At 42.6% G+C, this 17,060-nt stretch overlaps 1 protein-coding gene across 3 annotated transcripts in view; it reads left to right on the top strand.

Annotated features, from left to right (window-relative positions):
* Positions 1 to 17,060, top strand: part of MIPOL1 (mirror-image polydactyly 1) — a 212,581-nt gene that overhangs the window by 167,087 nt on the left and 28,434 nt on the right. For all 3 annotated transcript variants that reach the window (XM_081209231.1, XM_081209232.1, XM_081209233.1), the window contains exon 11: positions 11,318 to 11,548. In XM_081209231.1, coding sequence (XP_081065357.1) covers positions 11,318 to 11,548 — 231 coding nt within the window. The remainder of the gene's footprint in view (positions 1 to 11,317; positions 11,549 to 17,060) is intronic.

Raw genomic sequence — 17,060 nt, 5'->3', positions numbered from 1 at the left:
TTGCTGGGTGCCTTAAAGATTTGAGACACAGGTCCATGGTGTAAATCTGCATAAAATTTGCATATGCTGATTTATTCATAGATGAAAACTTGTGGCAGATCTTCGGAGGGAAAGCCACCTTGTAAGCAAACTTTTTTTTTTTAAGTGGGGGTGAAGGGCAGGAAATCTAGGGCCCCATGCAAATGAGCAGGGGGTTCTGTCCCTCTGGGCCACCCCTTAACAATGCCCCAGAGGCCAAGCAGCTTACGAAAAGGTCATGACCCAGAAAGTTCTTCCTGAATAGTGGATCCTAACATCCTCCCCTTCAATTCCATACCAAAGCATTAGTTTACCTTCAGCATACAAACAGCTATGCTGCATTCAGCGGGAGTGTTTACATTGGGAACCATGCAGTGATAACATTCAGAGTAAATAAACTGATATTGTGACCAATGAAATAATGTTAAAATTGAACTGGCAGGAAGCAAATAGTACCCCAAAACAAAAATTTAAATATGTATTTTTAGGCTTGGTAGCTAATAAGTGGTGGTCCCCTTAGTGATGGTCATTACTATTTCACCCAACAATGGCAAAACAATAGGTTGTTTTACTTCAGGTAACCAGAATTCTTTTCTTTTTCTTTCAAAATGTATTTATCTGGTCCAGTAAGATAAAATGGAATTTTTTTTTTAGTAAACTGCATTTTACCTTTTTTGCAGGCAGTTACTTGATTCCAATAGGTGTCATATAGGGAATACTGTTAAGATTTAGTAATTATTGAGAGCTTTAATTCCAAGACATGTCTTTAGCTTTAAAATATATTACTGTGAAGTCTTAGCAAGTGGCAAATAAACAGGTTTTCCAGTTAGACGACAATTTAGACACAACACAGGAATGTTAAGATATATATTCTGGACTTGTGGGTATTGAGCATGCTGCTTTATGGAAGCGAGCAACTTACACCTGCCAGGAGAAATGCCTTGATGCCTTTCACATGTGCTGTGAACATCACATGGCAGGACAGAGTCTCAAACAGAAATGTGTTCTCCCAAGCCCACATTCCCAGCTTGTTTGCACTTCAGTACCAGCGACGTCTGCGCTGGCTTGGTCATGTACACAGAATGGAAGATAGCAGGATCCACAAGGATGTGCTCTACAGGGAACTGGCTTCAAGTCCTAGGACTGTTGGCAGACCAACTCTGCATTACAAAGATGCCTGCAAACATGGCATGAAGGATGGCAACAGTAACCCTGCTGTTGCAGACAATTGCAGTGCCTGGAGACAGATAGTCAGGTCATGTATCCACAGCAGTGACCAGACGAGGAATGACCACTGGGAGGAGTGCAGAGAGAAGAAACGCTGTGGTGCATCTGTAGCTGCAAAACCGACACCACCTTCTGCCTCAGCTGCAACAAGACATGTCTCTCTTGTATCCTTCTCTACAGCCACAGCTGGCACTGTAACTCTCCAATGGTTTGACTTTCCCTCCGAAAGCACACTCTTCCATTTTCTCCTGACAGTGTCTCAGCTGAGCATCCTCCCCATCACATGTATAACCTTTTACTGTGGATCCTACATCCATATGAGAAGACCCTCCTCACTCGCCTTTGTGTTGTCTGTTTGTAGCAATGAATCGAAAAGAAACCCAGGTGGGGAATGGGACTTAACAGTGTGATCATATACATATCTACTCAGAAGTCACATTCAGTCAGACTTAATTGCCAGATAAGCGCATATGAGATTGCAGCCTGAGAAGGTACCGTATTTTTCGCTCCATAGGGTGCACCGGACCATAGGGCACACCTAGTTTTTAGAGGGAGAAATCAAGAAAAAAAATCTTATTCCCCCCCCCCCAAGCAGCGTATAGGCTGCGCGCAACCTCTCCCTGCCGGAGAGGGGTTGCGCGTGGCTATGGCACAAGCCAAGACATCAAGTGGGATGGATCCCGCTCGCTGTTTTGGCTTCCTCTTTAGCCGCGTGCAACCCCTCTGGCAGGGAGAGGCTGCGCGGGGCTAAAGAAGCCATAGGGGCTGCCGGAGGGGCTGCGCGCGACTATCCCTGAAGCTTTCCGAGCACAGTGCAAGTTCCCGCTACACTCCTCAGGTTTCGGGTTCCTTTTGCTGAAGCCGGGAGAGCAAGACTCTCCTGGCTTCAGCGAAAGCAACGCGAAGCCTCCGGAGCGCGGAGGGAGCGCTCCCTCTGTGCTTCGGAGGCTTCGCGTTGCTATCGCTGAAGCCAAGGAGCCTGGATTCACTCCATAGGTCGCACACACATTTCCCCTTAATTTTTGGAGGGGGAAAAGTACGTCCTATAGAGCGAAAAATACGGTAAGTCACTGTCTTTACCTGGTCCAGCACAAGACATTCTGCTCTCTGAGGTGAAAGGTACATTCCAAGTACAGAATGTAACCCGACTGCCAGCTGAATCTTACTTCAGCACTGGTGGCATGAACAGTGCTCTCCACTGCACCAGAGGACAGTAGGCTACCTTAAGGGGTGCAGACAGACCACATGACACTCACAGCTCTATCCTCTCAACATCTTACCTCAACTCCCTGCCTGCCTCACAATTACCAGACCTGCTCTCCAGGATCCAGATTGAGCCATCTCTTGATTGGGGCAAACTTTCAATTCAAGTCTTCTCCATGATATACAGCCAGCCCCTGTGTTTTATTGGTTGTTTTAGTCCCATGATCTCAGCCCTGAACATGGGGGAAACGCCATCCTCTTGACACAGTGGTCCAGGGTGGCTGAGGTTCAGAGACATCCCTGGTCTTTGATGTCTTCTAAGATTCATTTTAAGTAGCCTATGATGTAAAGCTACTTGGTCAGCTATTTTCATAAATGGACCAAGCCCAAGGAAGCTAGAGTCAGAACCTGGATACTGATGATTGCTTTATATCCGTGTTCGTGTGTGTGTGTGTGTGTGTGTGTGTGTGTGTTTGTACATTGTTGTATTCTTTTGAGCCAAGAACTGTGTAGCAACATTTGGAGAAGTGTGAAGTCCAAAAGATGATGACATTCTGAACCATCTATTGTTCTGGAAGGTGTGGATTAGATCACTTCACTTAAGAATGCAGACCAAATGACATTTTCTTCTATCCCTTGGAAGTCTATAATAATAATAAATTAAAAGGTCATTGCAGCTGTAGAGGGAAAGACTCACCTGACCAGTGAGAGGGGATTATATAAGATGCAGCATTCCAGGCCTAAACTGCTCTGACTCCTTTTCTCACATTTCTGCCTCCAGTAAAAAAAGGGGGAGCTTTCAGGGAACCCTGAAATATAAATGTGGGGGTTAATTCCTTGGCTTAGTTGGTGAGCACATTTCGACAGAAGTACGAAGAAGAACTTTCAGAGTTGTCATGTCGTAAAAAGGCACAAAGAGAATTCTGCTGGATCAAGCCAAAATGCATCTAGTCCAGAATTCTGTTTTTAACTGGGGCCAACGAGTTGTCATCCCAAAACTTGGAACAGTCCTCCCCTGTTTTTTGTCCTATCAGATTTCAAGTGCACTGGCCCTAAACTTGGAGATTGCTAATCACCATGACTGAGAATGCAATCTCACACATGTTTATTCATAAGTGATTTCTATTGGGAGAAATACACCACACTGTTTTGATCCATTAGTTTTATTTAGATGGAACAATCCCCCTCTCAGCTCCCCATGTGCTGTTTTGGGGGTTCTCCCAAACCACTAGAGTAGATTTTTTTGGGGGGAGCCCCATTATGTTAGTGGGAACCACACACTAGCTTCTGCTAATGTGCCAGGTTACTTCAATCTAGCCCATTTTATCCAGTGGGGTTTACTCCCTAGTAAGCATGTCTAGGATTGAAGCATTATAGCTTCCAGATGTATAGTCATGTTAGCATGTAAAAACAACTTGGAGCATCATAGTGACCTGAAGACTAATGAATTGATTATGGACCAGGAATGGGGAACCTGTGACCCTCTAAAAGTTGCCAGGTCATAGCTCCCATCATCCCTGCTTTTTGACCATTGTGGCTGGACTGCTGGAGTCTAGTAACATATGGAGGGCTGCAGGTTCTCAACCCCTGGCATAGGCTTGTGTGACTAGAGTCCATCCAATGAAATAAACTCTAGTCCACCACAACTTAACATACCATGGTGAATTTGTCAATCTTTAGGATGTTTTGTTGCTACGGGACATTATGCTGTTTTCAGCTGATTACCCGCCCTTCATTAATTTTCCCTATACCTTTTCATATCATTTTTGAGTGCTTTGGCAGAAAATCTGTATATAAATGTGGCACGTGACGTTGCAGCTATACCCTTATTGAGGGAAGGAATCCTACATGTCTAGAAGTGGGCAGTGCCAAATCTACCAACATTAATGAAGATCTCAGTCAAAGTCGAGCTATATGTAAACTAGAACAGAGTCCTGCAAGTGGACATATAACAAAATGTTGTAGCATGGAGTTCTCCTGTTGTGTGCTTCAGTCTGTCTGGATTCTTCATTCCCCTTGCCACCCAGTTTTCTGGGGGGCCCCACTCAATTCATTGGCCATTGAGCATACAGCAGGGCTGTTTCCCCCCTTAAGATTTGTTTCTTCCCTCCTAAATATTTTTTTTCTATTTTAAATATTCAGCATCAGCAAGGTATCAACCTTCCTCTTGTTCATGGGTGTTGCTGTTTTGGTTCTGTAAGCACCGATATATACCTCAGAATACTGAAAATGGAAGAGATGGTTAAAATAAGGAGATGGCTGCAGAGTTAACTTCCCAAAGCACAACGAAAACCATCCTTTAGTTTAAATCATTTGAAAATTCTTATTTTTTTGATGATAATAATAATAATCTCAGAACACCTTTTCATGGTAGTATTATTGGATGGGGGAGGGGAGCCCTTGTTATAATACTGCCCTTTTTACTCAAGGAATGCTGGGGTAGGGGAATGTCTCTTCGTTGTGTTACTCTTGACACCATCTGCTGTTTTAATGAAAGCAATTTAAGCAATAGACAGTATCAAGGAATAATGATACCAAACATAATTAGCACGAAGTAACTTATAGCGCAGCAGTTTAGCTATTTATTTGATATGAAAGCAAACTTGATAAAAGGTGACTTTTTTCGCTACGTTTCTCCTCTAGGGGCATCACACGCATTTCTGAATTCTGCTTTTGTCTTCCTGGCAGCCTGAGCTTTATAAGCAGCTTTTAGTGCAAGTTATTACAATTCTTTTTTGCATAAAGCGGGTCATTCGAAGTTCATCTGAAGGTGGGGCAGGCAAGGTGGATTGGGGGACAGTTCTAATAGATCCATTTCAATAATTAAGTCATGCATTTCTTTTTTCCTCAACAAAACCTGTATATCGGGTTTGGCCAGGTGGGAACTGTTTTCATGGCTGTTATCTTTGTCAAAAGGAATATTATGAAAATAAGGAATTACTGTGCATATTTTAACTCTTGATTAAACGGAGGAATCACAGTTCTCTCCGTGAAATGATTATTTAGGGACTTAAAAAAAATATATCTAATAGAGTGTCTGATTATTACCCCTCCATTATCCCTATAGAATACATTTTTAGAAAACACATCTTAGGGTGTGTTTTCTAAAAATGTATTCTACAGGGATACATTTTTAGGGAGCGAATGGAGCTAGTGTCAAAAACCATGCAATAGTATCAGCAGCATAGCCTTGCGTCCATTATGAAGCGCAGTTGTATTCCCTACTCCTTTTTTAGACTTTTTTGACCCCTCCCTACCTCAAGGGTTCTGCCAAGAACCTTTTCAATCCAGGGGTCATAGCTAGACTTGGAACCAGGGCTTGTTGAGGGGTAGAGGAGCTACATCTACTTAGAAAAATAACTGCATTGTTATTCTCTGGAAATATTTATTTCATTCTAGGACACTAAATATGACTGAAGCAAGCAACCGAGACCAAGAAACTGCAATAGGCAATAGGAGCTTCTTAAAAGGATTGTTTTAGTTTGCCAAGACAACTCTCCGTTCACAGCGGATGGGCCAAACTCTGCCCACTCTTTCTCCATTTCCCTTCCATAGGCCCATAGGGATGCACTTTTGCTAGTGTAACTTTAGATGTACTTTGCCTCAGAAGCATTCAGAAATGTATTGAGTTACGCAGATTTCTCTGATAAAGTTGCAGGAAAGGCAATTAAAATGGTAAGAGGATCATCTTTAGGAAACAGATTTAAACAGATAGGGTGTTTTAGGCTAAACAGAGATGATTCCAAGAAGGCATGATGGAGCTATATAGAAACCATGAATGGTGTGGATTAGATTCTAAATCGAGAAATGCTGTCCAAAAACTCAAGGCTACAGCCTAAATGGAAAGAGGAAAAGCCAGTACTACCACATAACTGAGGGATGCGGGTGGCGCTGTGGGTTAAACCACAGAGCCTAGGACTTGCCGATCAGAAGGTCGGCGGTTCGAATCCCTGCGACGGGGTGAGCTCCTGTTGCTCGGTCCCTGCTCCTGCCAACCTAGCAGTTCGAAAACACGTCAAAGTGCAAGTAGATAAATAGGTACCACTCCGGCGGGAAGGTAAATGGCGTTTCTGTGCGCTGCTCTGGTTCGCAAGAAGCAGCTTGGTCATGCTGGCCACATGACCCGGAAGCTGTATGCCGGCTCCCTCGGCCACTAAAGCGAGATGAGTGTCGCAACCCCAGAGTCGGTCACGACTGGACCTAATGGTCCGGGGTCCCTTTACCTTTACCTTTTACCACATAACTGACCTACAGATATTGGATGACATTGAGCTAATGAAGACCTTCAACAGAAGCCCTGCACAAGGACTCCCCCTCCCCCAGGTGTTGGCTCCTGTGCTGGGGGGGGGAGGATTCTAAACTTGGACCAACTTAAAAAATAATAATAATCCTGTTGTAATAGTTTGATCTTGGCTTCTTCCATTTCCCTTGTAATGTTATCTCAAGAATACTTCCAACCACAAAACCCGTGGTGTGATTTTTGCTGGAGATTCCAAAATGCCATTTGAATATATATGCGTGGATGCAGAATATGTACTGCTAGAGCAACAGCATTGCAGGCAGCAGGCAGTTTGCAACACCTCTGTCCCCATTAAGCTGCTCCCATTGTGAGCGAATAAAAGAGTAAGCAAATTCTGGCATGAGCAAATGGACATTGGGGAAAAAGTTGCTTCTGACCCTTCCCCAACGTTTTTGAAATATTTGCCAGGAACATACAGGAAGCGGCTGATAGACAGTTAAACAGCTAATACAGTATACCTGACTGCATAATTAGCAAACAGTTTTCGTCATATGCAAAGTAGGCATGGAACTGGGAAACTGGAATACAGCCTTTCCTTGTCGCAAAGGGGCACGAGAGGGTTGGGTTGCTTTCTAACAGGGTTGAGGAACCTGTGACCCCCCAGATGTTGAACTCCAGTTCCCATCAGTCTCAGCCAACGTGGTCAATGGTCAGGAATAATGGCAGTTGTAGTCCAGCAACTTATGAAAGGCACTTGGGTCCCTTCCCCTGCCTTTATATAGTGTTCTAGCAAGGAAATACAGGTCTTTAAAAGAGATCTCTTGATTCTTTTATAACAAAACTATTTTCTTACACACCAGAGGTGAATATCCACCATTCAAAAGATGCATTGAAATGCATTCCTCGAACCACTTTGCATCAGGGCTATAGAATTGCTGAACAAATTCTGCAGAGAGGGGGAAGATAAAGTTTCTTTTAAGAGTTCTTTAACATAATCAGTTTGATAGCAACCCAAAACACCTTTACTACCATTAAATATTTACCAAGACTTGGCTTTTGGGAGAAGGGCAGTTCAGAGCAGTGTGCTTGGCTCCATGCAATGGTATTGATTAGCTATCAGAAGGACATAGTTAATGAATAACTTTAGGCATTACTGAGCACTCAACATTCCTGTCAAGTTTTTTGGTTTTTTTTTTACCTGAAGATGACCTAAACTAAAGTCAGTTGGAACTGACACTAACCCTGCTGCAGATTGCTCAAGAATACGTAAGATATGAACAAAGGTTCAGACAAATTGGTTGATCAATGCTTAAGCAATCCATTCTAATGGCTGTTGTCATCACTGCTGGACTTTAGAACCAAGCGTGTTTACATTTAATTAGAAAGAACACACAGTTTACATCGCACGGTAGCTATCAATATCGAATTGGAATTGATTTCCGCTCTGTCTCCTGAATCACTATTTCCTTCAAGCTAATTTTTAGAAAGCAGCTTGCAAGATGAGCCGTATAAATTTTAAAGCAGGGTAAACCTATTTCCTGGGGATGATAATAAAAGTAAATGGCATATAGCACAGCCATCAAGTTGGACTTGCTTTTGAGGTGATTTCAGTGCCCGAGTTGTGTTCCAGCAGTGAGAGATTTGCTGTTATCAGAAAAGTGTCACTTTCAGCTGAATGACCACTTCGCATAATTCTTCACTTCGCTGAAAATGTAGAGTTACTCCTTCAAGTGTCTTAAAAAACCGCCACAAAAGAGATATTAAGGTGACATCATGCTGTCAGAATGTTTTTGAAGCAGAGTGCTCTTTTGCTGGGGGTTTTGGCATTCTGCATGAAATTAGGATTGTTACTCTGTCTTCAATTCCACCTCATGTGCCCACTCTTCATGGCAAATTGGCCTTTTGAATTTGTCATGCGGCACAATTTTATGCATGTTTACTTATATTTATGTCTGATTGTGTTCAGAGGGATTTATTCCCCATGAAGAATGGCTATAGTTCAGTAGAAGAGCACGTTTAGGAGGAAGCAGGTGGCGCTGTGGTCTAAACCACTGAGCCTCTTGGACTTGCCAATCGGAAGGTTGGCGGTTCAAATCCCCGTGACGGGGTGAGCTCCCGTTGCTCTGTCCCAGCTCCTGCCAACCTAGCAGTTCGAAAGCACTCCAAAAATGCAAGTAGATAAATAGGTACTGCTGTGGTAGAAAGGTAAATGACATTTTTTGTGCGCACTGGTTTCCGTCACGGTGTTCCATTGCGCCAGAAGCGGTTTAGTCATACTGGCCATATGACCTGGAAAGTTGTCCGTGGACAAGCGCTGGCTCCCTTGGCCTGAAAACAAGATGAGCGCCGCAACCCCATAGTCGCCTTTGATTGGACTTAACCATTCAGGGGACCTTTACCTTTATCTAGAGTGCACGCTTTGCCCTTGGATTATCCCAAGATCAATCCCTGGCATCTCTAGGTAGGACTAGGAAAGACTTCTGTGTCTGTCGCAAGTCAGGGTAGACAGAGGTGAGCAGCCTGTAGCCTGGATGGTGCATGTGGCCCCTGACTTCATTTCATGCGGCCTTCCCTTGCCTCCTGAAGCTGCTTCATCCTTCCAACCCCTAAGAATTCTCTCCTTCCTTTTCTTAATTTCCTTTGTATCTGGATTTTGTTGTATCTCACTAAGCCATATTTAAAGCAGATCCACTGAAATCAAGGAACATTATTGTGTTTGTTTATTACCCGCCTTTTTCTTCAAGGAGTGCACGGTGGTGAACATGGTTTTTCCCCTTATTTAATCCTCACAACAACCCTGTGAGGTAGATTCAGCTGAGAGGCAGTGGTTGACCCAGGAGCACCCAGTGAGCTTTTTGGCCGAGTGAGGATTTGAACCCTGTTCCTCCTGGTCCAACACTCTAACCACTGCACCACACTGACTCTTCTTGTTTTGTTTGGGCTTTTTATGAAGTCCATTGATTTGAGTGGGTGCAGAAGAGGCCAACTCAAACATGATCTTTTCATGTTTCTTCATGTACAGTAAGCATAAGCCAGAGGCCTTCAAGCTCTCTGATGTTCTGCAAGCGTCATCTAATCCAACCTCCTGCAAAGCAGGAATCACAGCTAAAGTATCCATGACAGCTGGCCACCCAAAATCTGCTTCAAATCCTCCAAGGAAGGAGAGTCCTTCACCTCCAAGGGAGTCCATTCCACTGTCAAACAGCTCTTATTATCAGAAAGTTCTTCCTGGTGTTTAGTCAGAATCTCCTTTCTTGTAACTTGAATCCTTTGGTTCGGTCCAATCCTATGCATCTTTATTTGGATGTAAATTAATGCACATGTTTTAACTTTTTTTAATTTTTAATTTTTGTAACCCACCATGGGACCTGCAGGTGAACGGCAGAAAATAAATTGAAGAAGAACTGAATTCTAGGCTTCTCTTTATGAAACTCTTTAAGTGCCTTAAAAGCAAGACAGTGATGTCTTCAGCTTACAGCTTTACATTTTCCTTTGAAATGCTGGAGTATTTAATTTTCCCCCCGTCTTTTTTTTTGTGTGTGTGAAATGCGAGTCAATATATTTTATCTGCTACTCTTCCAATGGTTTTTATTTATTTATTTTAGACTCTCTGCTCTGTGGATTTTTCGTATTTCTTTATACATTATTTATAGTTTCAGAATGTCCTTATTTAATTGAATAGGTACCTCGCACCATTTTCAAACAACCTCAGGTGGTAGGTGTAATGACATACCGATACTCTGACCTTTAACTTTTAGATTCCTATTAAATCAGCCATATTTTACTTATGCATGCGCAGAGGGTTTTAATTTCTATATGATCTGGCAATGCGGTCGTGTTTTCTGCAGAAAGGAAAGGGGAGTGCCAACACTCTTGACACAGAGTTCTGTTTGTTATTCAGTGCTTACTTTTCAAGTCTCAAAATAGGAAAACACAATTTATGCCTCATTTCTTACTTCCATGATGGTTCAAATGTGTGACATCCAATCTATGCAACCCAATGTTTGCAAGAAAACAAATATGCACATGGTGGGGAGAATGGCTCCCTGCAAAAGCAATATAGGGCAAAGATTTTAAAAAGCTGCTCAGATTATATATTTATTTTAAACAAAAATAATTAATGAAAGATATCCACTCATTCATTTATATCAGTGGTAACCTTGTAGTTGTATCTTGACATGGAGGATCTACAAGATACCAAAACGAAAAGGAAAGGAAAGTGCTAATTATTCACACTTCCTCTGTTTCAGCTTCTGGGTAATGCCATTGGCTGTAACAAAATGTTGTCCTGTTGGTCAATAGTGCATTAGTATATTTGTGTAATTAATCCTGGGTTTTTTATTTGTTTCATGAGAATAGGCCATATCACTCCCCTCTACTTCATAGTACTGCCGAGAGGCAATTGGTCGATATGTACGATAAGAAAACGTTGATTTAGTTTTGTGTTTATTTTTAATGTATTGTGGAACCATTAACACGAATGCTTCAGATCTTCTTGGCTTGCTGTTTGAATTTTACATTGAAATATTTTGGCCATGGCATATTTGTACCATCTTTTTCAATGTCCTCTTTTTACATGCCAAACCTGCGCTGACCATACTGAAAAGACCTACCTTTTCGTTTTTGCAGTTTACACCAGTCTTTGTCTCAAGAAGTGAACCTTAAGGATCAGTTCAACGCCACTCTCATAACTTATGAAAAAGCTCTGAAAAACAGAGAGGATGTTGTGTCGATGCTGCTGCTTCAAAATGAGGAGCTGACGACCCATCTTCAGCAAGCAGCAGAAGAGAGAGCAAATGCAGAATTGAAGTTTCAGCAAGCTTTAGAGGCTTCACAGGAGGCCAGTGAGAAACTTCAAAAGTAAGTACATTGTCTTTCGTTTGGGAAAATGGCGTTTGTCAACTAAATGGGCTCCTCTTCCTGTGACACAAAGAGGTTCAAGTTAGAAAACAGACAGAAATCCTTGTTAAAGTTAGTGGGCCAATTCTTATCTGAATATTTATTCAGACTTAATAGCAGAGCTATTTATTGTTATATCCAACAACAAAACTGTAGGGTTTTTATTTGTCAGCTTAGCACTTCATAGTTATAACATCTGAAGAAGAGATAGGATTCTTGTGTATTTATTTATCTTCTATAACAGAGGTTCTTCTTCTTCGGCAATAACTCATAGCCAAGTAAGATTGTCTTCCATAAACACGGTTTTGACAATGAGTCCGTGTCTGTGGAGGCCAGTTCTCAATCCACACATCCTTCCACAGTGGGGACATTGGTTTCTGGGTGGGAGTTGATCACGGTGTGGATTTGCCAAGCTTGCCTTCCTCTTAGCACGTTTCTCCCTCGCGTCCTGAGTTCAAGTGTCTTCAAAGCCCATGACACCTTTGGTAAAGGCTGTTCTCCAATTGGATCGCTCACAGGCCAGTGTTTCCCAGTTGTTGGTGTTTATACTACATTTTTTTAGATTTGCCTTGAGACAGAACTTGTGACTATCCAGATGTTGTTGGACTCCAATGCCCATCAACCCAAGTCAATATGGCCAATGATTGGGATGATGGAAATTGTAGTCCAACAGCAACTAGAGGGCCACAGGTTCATGCTTGCTTCACACGTTATAGATTAATGTCTATATTCACATGTCAGTTGGATCCAGACTGGATGGATGGAAAGGGTCCTTCCGTTTGCAGACGTCTTTTTCTTCACAAAAGGCATCCTACCAGTAGGGAAGATGGGGAGGGGTGACTTTTACCAGTTCCTCCCAACCCGTGCAGCTCCCAGACCATTTCCCAGGGTGTTGTAGGAGGATTGCCCAGCCCTCCAGAACAGTGCCAGAGGTAGTGCCAGAAGTTGCACGGGGAGTCGGAATCTAGCCCCTCCCCCCAAAAAACCCCAACCCCCCCCCCCACACACAGGGAACATCCCCTGAGCAGAACTGCATTCAAGGGATGTTCCTTCTTAGAGGAGCAAAGTCTGGATCCAGCCCTGTAACATTTGAAGCAACTTTGTGTATGCTGCTGAAATGCCTGGAACATTTCAGTTTCCCATTTAGGGAGTTCGTATATTTGACTGTAACATGTTCGCCCTATTCAGTTATTCTTCTCTTCATACAATGAGAGGGAGAATGGGAATGCTCTTCGCTCTTTGCCATGTCCCCATTGCTTGGCTCTGCCAGCTTCCATGCATTAATAATAATACCTCTTTGCATTGCTTTTTCTGTTGGTCGCACAGTGTTCCCTTCTCAATCTTACACAGTACCAGTTTAGAGAGAATGGCACATTTCTCATGTCCTGCACACGTCTAGAGGCAGGTCAGGTGAAGCATGATGATTAATGGTGGAAAAGGCTCATGCTTTCCAGCAGCTTCCAGGCACAGCATATCTCATGTTGTTCTGCCATGTAGTTGCCAGCTTCCATGGGCCCAGATGAAATGAAAATCAGTGAATGCACCTTTTTCTTTCTCTTCATGGAAGGCTAAAGTTGAGTAGATCTGGCTGTTTGTTAATACTTCTTTAAGTTCAGATGTGTGCTTTCCCGCTGAAAAAAGTTCATGCCCAAATCAGTTTACCGGAATATCCAAAATTTAAAAGGCCAGGTTTTTCTTGGCTACTTTGAAGTACAGATCAAATCAATCACAGTCCTTGAACACATGTTCAGCATATTTCTTTTCTGTTTGGTATCATGGGGGAGGCTTGCAAAAGAAAGGAAAAAAGGACATCAATGTTTTGAATTTTGCTAGAGCTGCCATATTTCAAAAAGTAAAAACCAGGACACCCCAAAAGTTGTTGAGCTTCCCCCCCCCAAAAAAACCCAAAAAAACCAAAACCCATAAATTTTTGATTGACTTGCCTAATGTCAGGATAAACCGCTGCCTGCCGAAAATCCCTCCTGGATGTCATTTCCACCTTTGAAATCCTGAGAAAATTTGTACGTGTGGCAGCCCTAATTTTGATCTGCCTGAAAAATGCCTGACATTGTGCGAAACTCAATAGTTGGCATTAGTTTTCTTGACAAAGATTTAGGCACCAGTTTAAAAGGAGCTGTACTACCTATTGGCTTCCAGGCCCAAGGGCTGGTACACGCCTTTAGAGCCCTAAATGACTTGGGACCCAAATAACTGAAGAACAACATCTTCCCTTATCAACCTGCTTGTGCATTAACCTGCTGTGACCCTTTTTCAGGTGACATTTGTCAGGTGCCATGACAAGGGGCTTTCCCTGCAATGCCCACCCCCTGCCGACTCTGGGTTGACCCTCCCTACAGAGACTCACCTGGCAGTCGCATTATGATCCTTTTGTTGCCAAGCTAAAATAGTTTTATCCACCGAGTCATTTTTAATTTGTGCCTGTTTTCGTTTGCTGATCTTTAGTCTGTATAAAGCAGCTTCTTCTTCTGCTGTGTAATGATTATGTGTTCTGTCTGTTTTACTGCATTTAAGTTGTGATAAATGGTTGTGTTTCTAAATAGAATAAAGGATGGCATAAATATTTTTTAAAAATAACCAGTGAACCCTGCCCTTGCACTCCCAATTTTCTACTGAGCATATCTGTTGAGTGCCCTGGGTATGCTATTGACAGTCTCCCCCAGCACCTTCCAGAGGCGAAAGGAGTTCTCCCTAAGTATATGCATTGCCGTGCTGTGATCTTCATTGTGTAGCCACCAAGAATTCCTGCTTTCCCCCCAAAGGAATCCTGGCAACTAGCAAGGCCCCTTGCAGTCATATTTTGTCAGCGTCACTGTACCAGGAAACCATTCTGCTCCTAAGGTCTAGAACTCCTCTTGGAAACCCATTGTTTGATTCCCTGCCAGTGAAAGAGCAACATTTACCCCCCAGATCTTTGTTTTAAACAGCAGCTTGTTAGGAAGGAAATACATAATTAACTGAAAAGTTACACAATAATTCTATGTAAGAACTGGACTGTTTCACACATTGTATGTTTTGACACATATCCTGGATCCGCTAAGTTGAACTCCAGAGCAGCATCTCATGTTCCTGTTATGCCAAAGAGAAGCTGCAATTATTACCAGCAAATTCTTGCTTACCACTTGCCCCACCTTAGAGACAGACTGTCAGCTGCCAAACCTGTAAAGGCAGCAATTTTCTTCTTAGTATAGCAACCAAGGGGTCAGACATCATATATCTCTCCTGTTGCACAGACTGAGCTGACAAAAATGCTATTATATAATGATACAATTATGCCATGACAGTCATTTAGATATCAGTTAATTCCCAGTGATAGTCAGCTGAATATTGGCTCATTTTGGAACAGCGAAAACAAAGACCTTTTTTTGTGAATTCATGTTGCATTGTGATATTATTTATTTTTCAATTATTTTAAGCAGCTGTTGTGAAACAGTTTCCTCGGTTCACTTCAACTGCTATGTTTCACACAGTGCAATCATGTGCACGTTTTCATAGATGTGAGGCCCTCTCCTTTCTTCCTAGCAAGTGCACCTTGGTTTGGGAACCTTGGTTTGGAATGTTCTTTCTGTACACTTTTAAATACAGCTGCAAGAATATTACCCGGGCTGCACAATTCCGTCTAATTGTTACCAGTTTCAGCGCTCCCAGTCCATTTTTGGCCCTATCTTAAAGCATTGGTGTGGCACTCATCCCCACACATGCTGGCTCCCCTTCAGACTTCCCCATATTGAGAGGGAATATATTCCAAGTGCGATAATAATAATATTTATTTGTTTATTTATTTATACATAGATACATACATACATACATACATACCCCGCCCATCTGGCTGGGTTTCTCCAGCCACTCTGGGTGGCTTCCAACAAAGTGTTAAAATACAGTGGTCTGCCAAACATTAAAAGCTTCCCTAAACAGGGTTGCCTTCAGATGTCTTCTAAAAGTCTGGTAGTTGTTCTTCTCTTTGACATCTGGTGGGAGGGCGTTCCACAGGGCCGGTGCCACTACTGAGAAGGCCGTCTGTCTGGTTCCCTGTAACTTGGCTTCTCGTAGTGAGGGAACCGCCAGAAGGCCCTCGGCGCTGGATCTCAGTGTCTAGGCTGAACGATGGGGGTGGAGATGCTCCTTCAGGTATACTGGATTGAGGCCATTTAGGGCTTTAAAGGTCAGCACCAACACTTTGAATTGTCCTCGGAAACGTACTGGATTTAGCTGGATCTGCATAGAATCTTCCCTGTGATCCTGATCAGGAGGAGAATTCTAAGCATGTTCCATTTTCCTTCTCAAAGTTTATCAGTAGTAGGAACTCTGAAGTGAAGCAATGGACACCGTACTCGGGGACATCGGAGGCAGAGCTTCCATGCACCTTCCTTCCTTCTTCCCTTTTAGAATAAATAACACAAGTTCACCCCAAACACCTGAAAAGGACTTCAGTCTCTCCATAGACTAGACCAGGTTGGCTGCCATAAAGGATAGCTAGACCGCCTACATTTCTCTGTGTACCAGAGTAATTTAGTTAAAGCCATGATTTGCCTGTATTAGATTTTCACTTAATTTGGGGAATCATTTTCTGGAAAGCAAAGTAGAGAAATTGCTGCATGTAAGAGGGCAAAATATTTTGAAAAGTTCCATCCAGTTAGCTGTGAATCTGGGCAGATAACTTGAGCAACTAGCTTATATAAGTATCCCATTTCTGTTCTTTAGTGTTAAAATAATTTGCTGTTACAATAGAGTATAGGCCAGGATTATCTCAGAGAAAATTTTCTAGCTTTGCTCTAATCCTCCCCAAACCTTGAGTGCTGTAATGGACCTGCAGATATAACCTGAACCATGCTAACTCTAACGTGAGCTTTTATGAGAAGAATTAATTCAATTTGACATGCTTAACTACTCAGGGAAAAACTGTCTGCCAGGTTAGTTAATGCTAAAATCAGCCTTCTGAGCCTGTAGCAAAATTAAACAGCTGGGCAAAGTCTTTTGACAACAACAGCATGCCCTTTTTATCGAGAAACTGTGGAAATGCTTACTGCATCTTCCCAGCACCCCCAGTCATCCACCCCATCTTATAATTCAACCTGCAAACAGATTAAGCAGCTGAGTTTGTGGAAAGTGTGTTTACTTTGAGCTAAGAACCCTTGTGTGGCACTATAGAGATTCCACTGACACCTCTGGGAGAGCCACACAGACGGTTCTTACTCATCAGCAGGAAAACCAGGCTAAGAATTTGCAGTTTCTTTGTAACCTCAACGGCTTCATACAAATGAGTATTTTTCAATTAGGCCAGAACTACTTTTCTTAGCCTTTATTAATGTGAGAGAGGGAGAAAGATATAAAATATTCTGCATTTTTAAAAGGAACTGACTGATCCCTGTACTGAAACACTTCCTACCACGCTAATTTTGTCCAACTCCATCCCCATTTTCCAAGGAGATAGTAGTTATCATTTGTAATGGGAAAC

Source organism: Podarcis bocagei (genome assembly GCF_964188305.1).
Source record: "Podarcis bocagei genome assembly, chromosome: 1".
Classification (NCBI taxonomy): Eukaryota; Metazoa; Chordata; class Lepidosauria; order Squamata; family Lacertidae; genus Podarcis; species Podarcis bocagei.
Note: the sequence above shows the minus strand (reverse complement) of the source record. Positions and strands in the feature narration are given on the sequence as shown.